General features: G+C 44.1%; 1 protein-coding gene across 3 annotated transcripts in view; it reads left to right on the forward strand.

Moving 5' to 3' along the window:
• Window positions 1-10944, forward strand: part of RGL1 (ral guanine nucleotide dissociation stimulator like 1) — a 127720-nt gene extending 116776 nt beyond the window's left edge. For all 3 annotated transcript variants that reach the window (XM_029617525.1, XM_029617526.1, XM_029617524.1), the window contains 3 exons: window positions 3971-4225; window positions 7586-7700; window positions 9560-10944. In XM_029617525.1, the coding sequence (XP_029473385.1) occupies window positions 3971-4225; window positions 7586-7700; window positions 9560-9750 (561 nt within the window). In that variant the 3' untranslated portion in view covers window positions 9751-10944. The remainder of the gene's footprint in view (window positions 1-3970; window positions 4226-7585; window positions 7701-9559) is intronic.
• Window positions 10945-11203: the final 259 nt, after the last annotated feature.

The raw sequence follows: 11203 nt of genomic DNA on the forward strand, positions 1-11203 counted from the left end.
TCAGAGAGTCTGTCTATGCCCCTATGCGTTTGATTCTTTGGATCGGGGCCAGGTCAGATTTGGTGATGGTCATAATGAATCCCAGTAACTGAAGGAGCTGAATCATCTTCTGCAAAGAATCCACACACCTGCTTGGGAAGATCCTGATACTAGTTAGTTGTTCAGGTAGGGGAAAATACAGATCCCCTGGTGATGAAAGTGTGCTACTGCTGCTACCACTAGGCATTTGATGAAAACCCTCTGGGCTGCTGACAGCATGAAAGGAGGTATCTTGTATTAGTAATGAGAAGAATCCACAATGAAGCAGTGGTGTAATGGGGGGGGGGGGGGCAGAGGCTTGAAAGCCCCAGGCCCAGACTCTAGGGGGCACCCAGAGGCTTCTCTTTGCATTTTTTTCAGCTGCACATAGGTAGAAGGTGAGAAGAGAGTGTTATTTGAAATGTTTGCTTTTTCTGTGACCGTAAGCATTTCTGTAAGGAGGATGGTGGTATGGGTAGGAAGAGGGTGCGTGGGGGAGGCAACACAAATGTATTGGCCATGGGCGCTGGAAACCCTTGCTATGCCACTGCAATGAAGCAAAGGTATTGCCAATGAGAGAAATGAATGGTATGAAGGTATATGCATCTTTGAGGTCCAGAGCAACACAGTCAATCTCCTGGCTGAATGAGGGGCATGATGGTGTGAGAGTTTCATTTTGAATTTCTCCTGCAACAGGCCCTTGTTCAGACTTCATAAATCAAGAATGGGTCTCAATCCCCCTGATTTATTAGGGATAAGGAAATGGCAGAAGTAAAACCCCCTTGCTATGGTCTTCGGGAGTTTATTGCTTGCTGGCTGAGAAGCAACTCCATTTTGAGATGGAGTTGGGTTGAGTGAGATGGATTTGGATTGAAGACCAAACAACGTTGCAGTTCTGGAAGGTGGGAAAAGTGTAAATGGTAAACAGACTCCGCAATCTTGAGGACTCAGTGGTCTTTGTTGACCTTCTGCTACTCTTCCTGGAAAAGATAAATCCTCCCCCCTACAGGAGGAGTTGAGGCTTGAAGGTTGAGGTTAGTCAAAAACTAGACTCAGGCTTAGATTGGGCATTTTGTGGCATCTTTAGCTGATGTCTTTTGCACTGACATCAATGAACTGTAAACTGTTGCTGTGGAAACACAGGTGGTGCTTGATATTGCTAACATTGGCAGAAAGGGCATCTTTGGAAGCAGGAAGGTCTCGAAGAGGATGGTTGATCAGAATCCATCACAAGAGACTGGATGGTAACATGCTGCTCCTTAATTTGGGTGACTGTTTCTCAGAGATTTTCTCCAGACAGGACACTTCTGCCAACTTGTTGTACACACCCCTCGCAGATTATTGGCCCTTAACTAAGCCATTTGGCATGTTCAAATGGCTGCTGGTGGTGATCTGCAGTGTCAAACAATTCATATGCCAAACAAAGGAGATGACATTCGCACTCTTCTGTGTCTCAAAGAGCCTACAAATACTCCAAATGGTCTTCTTGCAACTCTAAGAGGGGCTTCAGCCTCCTGACACAATCATTTAAGTATTGCATCATTTAAAATTATGAATTTGTGTTACTGTTACTGAGATAACACCAGAATCTGAATAATTATTTGTATGGTGAGGTGTACAGGGAAATATTCTAGTTTTGCTCTGCCATTGTTGGTTGGAGGTGGGAGAGAGAGATTCTGTGAATGCTGAGTATTTATTTATACACTTGGAGGTACAGGATTTATATTGGGTTTGTCTTGCACATAGAATGTTAAGAAGGAACCTCACTCTTAAGCCAGGGAATGTTGGATATGATCTCAGTTTCTCCAATATACTGTTAGTGCTCTTCTTAATATTTGCATTGTGCCAAATGGTTTCTTTCTGAAGCTTGCATGGTGTAATATGTACAGGCAACATACCAAAATGAGCTTGGGAATTCTTGTTAATCAGGCGAGTAGACTATATTTGTATCTTTAAGCCACATTTCTTTGTCCCAGATTACATATTTGGGACTTGCCGGTCGTTTCTCTCTCCATACATAATACAAGAATAGTCGCTTAATACTGACCCTTCTGTTGGTGAGCTGTTGTAACCCCACCCCAGTGTACCTGTCCTGCATGGATGGCGGCATAAACATTTGTAGACTCTTTGGGGAAGGGACCCTGGCTAGCTCTTCTATCCAACTCTTTCCCCAGGGTGTGGATCCTTTTTATGGGGAGAAATGCTGGGGTGCCTAATTTCCCTCTGGCTGTCCGTGGGAGAGACACTGTGTGTCTTGCGTACCCAAATAAACACTCTAGAGTCACTGAGTTACTGATGCAAATGGCACAATAAATATAGTTCTAACACCTCAGGCTTCCTTGATTCCTTTACAGCCTTTTCCCTCTGTCTGTGCAGGAGTTTTATGTGTGGGCTGGGAATCCATCCACCCTCTTGGTTTAGTCGGAATGGAGGTCCCCGGGAGCAGGGCAACCCTATGCTGGCCGGGAAACCCCTTCCAGAGATGGCCAAAATCCTGTCCTTGCACAGAGAGTAAATTTTCTCTCTCTCCAGCAGGTGACGACTCCGGATGGGCTTCCTCAAGGATCTTTACAGTTCTTTTATTCACAGTTAGCAGCTCTTCAAAATCCTTTTAGGTTTCTCACAGTCTCAGTCTCTCCTCTGGACCCCTGATGGGAGGGATCCCCTGGATGTAGGTGACTTACCCTCCCCCTTCAGTGCGAGATGGAAAGGGGCAGTCAAACAATCTTCCTCCTGGATCTTTCAATTAAATGTCCCTTTCCCTGAACTCATATTATCACTGGAGTTACTCCTGACAATGGGTCACCCACCTTGGAGGGCAGGCCTCTCAGATACAGGGTTCCCCATGCCCTGAATCCAAGAAAGGCCCAGGTGTCCAGTGAGATTTTGACCATGAAAAATCTCAAATGCCTGCAAACAACCCAGAGGAATATCCATACCAGCTAGTGAGTAGGCTGGAAGGACACCCCCCCCCCCCCCGACCCCGGTCGGTATCTGCAGGCTGGGTTAACCTGCTTCCACTGACTGGGCCTGGAAAAATAACAAAGGCAAAAGCTCCTCTACACCTCCTAACTCTAGACAAACCATAAGGGTCTGCCCACAGCCTCTCAGGAGAGAGCTGTTATAAAACCTTTCAGGGGGATGGCCATTCTCAGACCCGCAAACGGAGGGGCTGAAATTTGAATGGTAACTCCCCCTTTAGATACTAACCTATATTACCTGATGTTTCCCAGGGCTTACTGGTAACGTGACAGGATGGTCGGGTTACACTGTTTGTTTTGTCCTTTATCATTATGTTTACATTTATTGTAATATTTTTAAATTTGTTTAATATATTTTAAATGTATTGTAATCTATCTTGAGACCAACTTTGGGAAAAGGTGGAATATCAAATGTTCATAAATAAGTCAAATAAATATCTGGTTTTCTAGCATCAGACATTTTATTAGTTGGCCTGGGAATATCTCATGTGAATGAATAATTGTCCTCTATATGGTTTACACAAAGAACGTATGCAAGAAAGAATGACACTAAGTGTAAACGGACAGTATGAAATCAGCAGTGGGAGCTGGGGACGGAGCTTGATCAATTGGCTTGGTTCCTCCACCCAAGATGATGTTCCACTGGCCCTGGGCTTGTGAACTCCTTCACAGCACGGCTGCACATGCCTAACAAGCCAAGAGGGAGCTGACTTTTCCAGTTGGAAATGTAGTTGTGACTTTGACTGCAAACAAACAATATCAGTCTGAAGCCACCAAGCACAAACTCATTCCTGTTGTTTGATGCAGTCCTGCCTGATCTCTTCTTCAAAGGTGTGGCAGAGCTGGAGAGCAGCCGGGAACAATTCTGAAAGCCTCCTGCCGACCCCTGCTGCATCCCCTCCTACCCGCCTGGCTCTGTTGTAATGTTATGTTCTGCTTCCATGCACCTGAATTAGTTGCTTTCGTTCTAGCTGTCGGAGTGTTCTTCCTCCTGCTCGTCGCTGCATTCCATGGACACGTGTTCCTCAGGGATGTCATCATTAACCAACGCCGCATCACTCCCTCCTTCCTTCAACGGCAACCCCAAGAACCACAAGCGCTCCATTTCCGTCACATCCATGTCTTCGGCTATATTATCCCCTACTTACAATCAGCAGGCGGATGACACCTGCATAATCCGCGTCAGTGTGGAAGACAGCAATGGAAACCTGTACAAAAGTATTTTGGTATGTAACGCTTTATCATGTTGTCATGTAGCCAAGACATCTTAGGCTTGGTTATGTTACCATTATGTAGTACAGTTGGGTAACAATGTATGTGTAGCAAATGTGGGAATGTGTATTTTTAGTTAATTTAAAAAAACCCAGTCAATTAAGGTTTTAGATTTGTGCTGAAATGGTGTGCGCTCTAAGATTATCAACTGTTCTGGGCTTTTAAAAGAAGAGAGCGCAACTATTTCAAGAAAGAACTCGGTACTCATGGAGGAGCTACAAAATACATGTCTTCCTTCAGTCTTCTATTTTATAGTCTGTAAGAGGAAGGGAAGGTCTGTCCAAAGTATGAAAGAGAAGAAACAGAGTGCGGCAGATCTAGAAAAGCAGCCTTGAGAAAGAGAAACAAACTCTGGCCTTGAAGAAACTGAAAGGCAAGCCTTGTGTTGGACGAGCAGAAGTTCAGGGAAACGGTACTTGATGGAATTTGAGGTACTGGCCCCCAGCCAACAGAAGACAGATCTGGAAGGGATCATGTCTGGTGACCTCGAAGTGGACATATGGCATGTGCCTGGGGGAGGGATGCAGGGAAGGATTGGAGCCAGTGGAGAGGTAGAGCCAGCAGAAAAAGGAGGTGGTGCTGCTTCCATGCAGATCATCTAGAAAGGAGGAGATGCAGGAGTAAAGTACTGCTATTCGTTATCATTTCGATTGCACTACTAGACTTACGCAGTTCCTCCTCCATGGAGCTTACAATCTAGTTGAGACACCCAAACAGGACAAATAAGAGGTTTTAGGAAATGTATGTATAATAGTAAACATGGTTAAAATCAACAAGGTTATGATCCCGAGCAACCAGGGTTTAAGATTTAAAAGCAACCCCACAAAGATGGGTTTTAAGGTGGGACTTGAATATGGCCATAGGGTAGGGATGACTAACTCTAAACTTCAAGAACCACGAACAGGTCTGGTTTTCAGGATATCCACAACAAATATGCATGAGATAAATTTGCATGCACTGCCTCCATTATATGCAAATCTACCTCATGCATTTCCATTATGGATATCCTGAAAACCAGGCCTGTTTATGGCTTGGCCACCCCTGCCATAGAGAGAGCATACAATATAACAAGGTGAATAGCTGAAAGTGTTTCTTCACAGAAAGCGTGGTGGATGCATAGAACTTCTTCTCCCACTTGGGGTGGTGGATACAAAAACAGCAACAATTTAATAATGCCTGGGATGAGCACAGAGGATCTTTCATGGTAGAGAAGTGAGTAAAAAGCTGTAGACCCAAGTAAAATCTGCTAGGTCTGTCTGGCAGGCTGCAGTGATTACATTCATTAGCAGCTGGGTCTAGCAAATACAGTAAAACTAGAAGTCCTAGCTGGAAGCCAAGCACTTACATAGCCTACCAGGCAAGCCTAACTATCAGGCAGATACAGTATAGTGCACTCCGACGGAGCACACTGTTAACCTGCCATTGGACGCGCGTTTTCCCTTACCCCTTATTCAGTAAGGGGCGGAAAACGCGCGTCCAACCCGCCGAACCTAATAGCGCCCTCAACATGCAAATGCATGTTGATGGCCCTATTGGGTATTCGCGCGCGATTCAGAAAGTAAAATGTGCAGCCAAGCCGCACATTTTACTTTCAGAAATTAGCGCCTACCCAAAGGTAGGCGGTAATTCCTTCCGGCACCGGGGAAATGCACAGAAAAGCAATAAAAACTGCTTTTCTGTGCACCCTCCGACTTAATATCATGGCGATATTAAGTCGGAGGTCCTGAAGAGTAAAAAAAAAGTTTAAAAAAAAAAAAAAAATTGGAAGTCGGCCAGCGGCTGTCGGGATGAAAACCGGATGCTCAATTTTGCCAGCGTCCGGTTTCCGAGCCCGTGGCTGTCAGTGGGCTCGAGAACAGACGCCGGCAAAATTGAGAGTCGGCTGTCAAACCCGCTGACAGCCGCCGCTCCTGTCAAAAAGGAGGCGCTAGGGACGCGCTAGTGTCCCTAGCGCCTCCTTTTGCCCGTTTCTACCGCCGGGCCTCATTTAAATACTGCATCGCGCGCCCAGGCGAGCGCCAGCTCTCCCATGGACTTTACTGAATTGGCCTGTATGTGCTTCTTGTGTTGACTCAGTTGGGTACAGTGGTGCCCATCTAGAAAAACCACAAGTACTTAAGAGGCTGGATGTTTGGGAAACATTTGTGCTGCTGTTAGTGGCCGATTGAATTATTGTGGTACATTGTGGTTAAAAATGGGAGGTGGGGAGTGCTAGGGATAAACTAAAAAAGGAATCTTGTATTTTCAGTTATTTAGTAGGGTGTAGTACAATGGAAGAAGCTGACAAAAACTGTCATAGATGAGGAATGATATCCTACAGGTGGTCATGCTCTGTGGCTTGCAACTGGGATATATCCTTGGCAGTGTGGACTGGATAGACCAAGTGGTCTTTTTCTGTCATCATCTACGATGTGCTTTTACTGCAATAGGTAGGGAAAATTAGCAACTGAGCTAGGCCTTCTTGCCTTTTTTACTATCTTATTCTATGTTTCTTAATGCTCATTCAGGCCGATGCTGTAAAAATTGCAGGAGAGCGGGTGCTCCGTGTTGAGCGCCCGCTCTCCCGACGTGTGCTCAGGCACGTGATTCTCTATTTAAATGAGGCCGCGCACTAATAAGGAGGCGCTAGGGACAATAGCGCGTCCCTAGCGCCTCCTTATTAGCGTTAGGAATGGCTGTCAGCGGCTCCGACAACCAACTCTCAATTTTACCAGCATCGGTTTTTGAACCCGCTGATAGCCACGGGTTAGGAAAACAGACACTGGCAAAATTGAGTGTCCGTTTTTGTTTTAACCTGCTGACCGATGGGCAGATTTTTAAATTATTTTTTTTTATTTATAATTTATTGAATTTCTTACATACATTTATATGAAATAAGAAAAGGAAAATAATGTTACAACATAAATCATTTTTTAATTTTTGATGCCTAGGATATTAAGTCAGAGGATGTACAGAAAAGCAATATTGTCTGCTTTTCTGTACACTTTCCCAGGTTGCTTAGATCTTAACACCTGCCCTTGCATGTGATGAGCGCTGTTTATTTCGCAAGGTTGGCTGCACATTTTCAAGGCGCTATTACCCCTTACAGTATAAGGGGTAATAGACGCGTGTCGAAAATGTGCGGCCAAACAGGTGCTAGCCTGATTATGGCTGTGTCAGCCTGATTATGTTTTTAGGGCACCCTGAAAAGAAGCAACAAGAGTGTTTATAAATCATGAATATTTTAGCAGCTAAGGAGACATTTTTAATCAAAACAGAGAAATCTCCCTCAGTAGCACATACTATTTTATATTTTTAAAAATGTTGCTTTCCAGTTGACTAGCCAAGACAAGACGCCGGCTGTGATCCAGAGAGGCATGTTAAAGCACAACCTGGACTCTGATCCGGTCGAGGACTATGAATTGGTTCAGGTCATCTCTGAGGACAGAGGTGAGAAATTGCTTTTGGTAACCACTGCTACCTCCCCCTCCACACTCACTGCACTTGTGCACAGGCAGAAGGAGCACTCAGACATTACTGCTGGAAGACAGTATTTCATAGTATTTATTTCAAATTGTGATGGACTGCCTGTGATGATCATGGGAATTTCACAAGGCCATGGGTTGTGGTGAATCAATGGGGTCTCATACTGGCCCCCAAAAAAAGGCAGGAGGAGGTGGGAGTAAGTGGTTGGCACAATGAGTTGCAAGATAGTACAGCTCGAGACTCTTGTGCTCAAATCCTAACTTTCTCTATTTGGCTTCCTGTGTTGATTTGGGCAAGCCAATTTTACCTTCCTGTGCCTCAGTTTTCCCAGCTGTAATGTTCTCCTTTTAAAACGGATCAGTTACCAAAATTGGTATCCAAGCAAAAGGGCTGCAAGTAGGTGTCTGAAGTACTAGCTGTGCGGTCCAAAGCTACCAGATTATATCACAGTTAGTATTAATAAGGAAGCTGGGTTCGGCAGCTGTTTCCATTGTAAATTTCCAGTTACTTGTACAACAGATCTCATATCTGTCAGAATTTCCAAGATGCTAAGCAGGCAAACAGGCAGGCAGCTAAAACAACTGCTAACAATTACTCTGCGCTTCCTGGACTCTAGAATAGACCACAAGTGGTGACATAGACTGTTAACTGAGGGGGAGGTGGGTAGAGGACGGGGTCGTCTTTCATACTCTTCATTGATGTGGCCTAGACCAATGGCTCTCAACCAGTGTGTCACCAAGGGGTGGAAGGTGTGATACCAAACATTTGACACAGCAAGCCTCTGCTTTCTATAACAGCCACAGGTGCTTGCTGCTTGAGGAGAGTGCAGAATAAGAAGCTGGTCCTTAAAATTCCCCATCACCGCTCCCTGTTGTTGCTTTTCCCTCAACCCTGGCAATCACTGCCACCACCAATGCAAGCCAGAAATGTGGTAGGCATGCAGTATCCTGCCCCCTCCCCCGATTCTTGGAGTTTCAGTTTTTCTCTGTATGCTCGTTTATAATTTATGGTCTTTTATTCTGTATTAGATAAGAGTCAGAATCTCTCACCTCTGTCAGCATGTGTGACAGAGATGAGAGATTCTGCTAACTAGGATGTGGATTCTGTGTAGGAATCTAGAGCAGGCTGGCTTTCTCTGTTTTCCCAATAGTAAGTGCCTCTTGATTCGGGGTTTAATATATTTTTTATTGTCTCACAGAAGTCTATGCATCAGTTTTGGCAATAAGACTCCTAATGCCTTCCCTGCTGTATCAAGCTATATAGGCAGTGGTGTCAGGACAAAGAGCTTGCCTTCTGCTGGTAGGAGGGACAAAACCCATTTGTGTGGACTGGTCTGGCAGGACTAAAGGAAAGGAAATTAAGTTTATTTTCACCGTATACTATAATAGTCTATTGCTAGATCAAATGGATTGATAAACATAATATAACGTACAGTTCTTTCTTAGGACACAAGAGTTCCAAATGTCATAATAACCAAGCTTTGTTACAAAATGTAGGCCTGTTGTAGCATGTTTTCTTGTACATACACACTCATTGGAAAAAAAATGATGAGAATCTCTGCAGAATATCTCTAGAGTAACTTCTGGTGTTTATGAAAGAGGCCTACAGTTCCCTGATCAAGTGAATACATTTATCCTGCAGATGTTTTCTGTACGCAGAAGGGTTTTAGATTCTGTGACTGTGATTATAGGAAAAACCTTTGGCAGCTCAGGCCCTGTATATTAACATGCTGCTATCATTGGAAAACATCACTGTTAAAACAAAACCCAGTTCTTTCCCATAACTGTGAGATGAAAAATAATAAACAGTGTTTTGTTTTTCAGAGTTAATCATCCCTGACAGTGCAAATGTGTTCTATGCCATGAACAGCCAGGTGAATTTTGACTTTATCCTTCGGAAAAAGAACTCACTAGAAGCCAGACAAATAAAACTCAGAAGCCAGTCTTGCGCTACCCTTCCCAGGACTGCTAAAAGGGGGTGCTGGACCCACAGACACAGTAAAATCACACTATGAAAGGGAGCGCCAACTCAACAAGACAGCTCTTAAAGAAACCAGTACCAGCCAGTATTACAAGTCACACCAGACGCACGTGTCAGTATTCTGCTTGGAGAACATTTAAGATGGAAAGGCAACATCAGCACCCTTATTATTATTTTTTTTTATTTATGTAGACTTTTGTGATAGCCGTGGATGAGGAAGGGACACATGGACCAGTGAGGATAAGCTTGCTTCCTACAGGGGAAAAAGGAAACAAGAGTGCCTTGTTTTACAACTTGTAGGTAAATTAAAATAAGCTAATCCTAGACATGCAAATAGGCCTTGGTGCCTATACCTTGTTGATAATTAGGTAATGAGCCAGTGTTCAAGTGAAAGTGGCATGGGATGAAACGAAATCACCTTCCATGCAGTGATGATGCTTCTCTCAAGCTTTGGACCGGCTGGTGCCTGCGATGGTCTCATTGTATCCCTGCCCTTCGCTTCCTGGGGAGCTGACCGGATTTATCCACTATGACAAACATGAGAATTGGACATAGGCTGCTCCTCGTTTCCAATAGTTCTACAGCTCATCTGCCATTGTCTGATTTACCACAATAATAGAAATTTTACTTAGGTGTAATCTGGTTGCCTGAATGAATTGCTGTGTAAATACTAAATAAGGCAATAACATGAAAAAGCAATAGTGTATATAACTGGCACATAAAGGAAAGGGCTCATAACCTGCAAGGCGTATAATAAAATCCTTGCTCTTTCTTTGGATCTTCAGGTAGTTGGATACTTTTCTTTACTTATTTGACAAAATCCAGTTTTAAAGAAGAACGAAATGGAAGGTGGGGGTCATCTCAGTTTGCAAGTGACTGACTCCCCTCATGGACTGCAGATAGGACGTCACTCTGTGACAGGGATGCATCAATGAAGCTTAAAAATGGATGTCTGTTGAGAAGTCCTTTCATCCTAGCTGAGAAATACTGTAATGTTTTATAAAAGACTTCTTTCTATATTTCTGTGAGTGATGGGAATGAATAATTTGTGTGCTTTAAACTAACCTCTGCCCCCCGCCTCCCCTCCTCTCCAAAAAAAAAAATAAAAATCAGTCAACAGGATTAAATAACCCAGCAGCCTGGAAATCCTTTCCAGCAAAATGAGGCCGAGTTGTAAATTAAAAAAAAAAAAAAAAAAAAATGCTGTAAGAAGAAAAACACCCCAAAAGAAAAAAGCTCAGGCTCTCCTTTAAAGCTACGGCCCCTCCAGCAGCGCCTTAAGATGGATATTGCTGTGATATGAGTTAAAGTTGCCCCGCATATTTTGCAGGTACTAGAAATGCCCAGGTTCCCCAGTGCTGCCCGCCTTTTCTGAGGTGTGGGGCTTTGTCAGTAACACGCCTGAGCTCTGAAGCTAATATGAAGAAAAATGAACCCTTTTATTAGACGAGATCTGAGTAAGCCCTGTCTCTTCCCTTCACTTCCCC

Source organism: Rhinatrema bivittatum, chromosome 10 (genome assembly GCF_901001135.1).
Source record: "Rhinatrema bivittatum chromosome 10, aRhiBiv1.1, whole genome shotgun sequence".
Lineage (NCBI taxonomy): Eukaryota > Metazoa > Chordata > Amphibia > Gymnophiona > Rhinatrematidae > Rhinatrema > Rhinatrema bivittatum.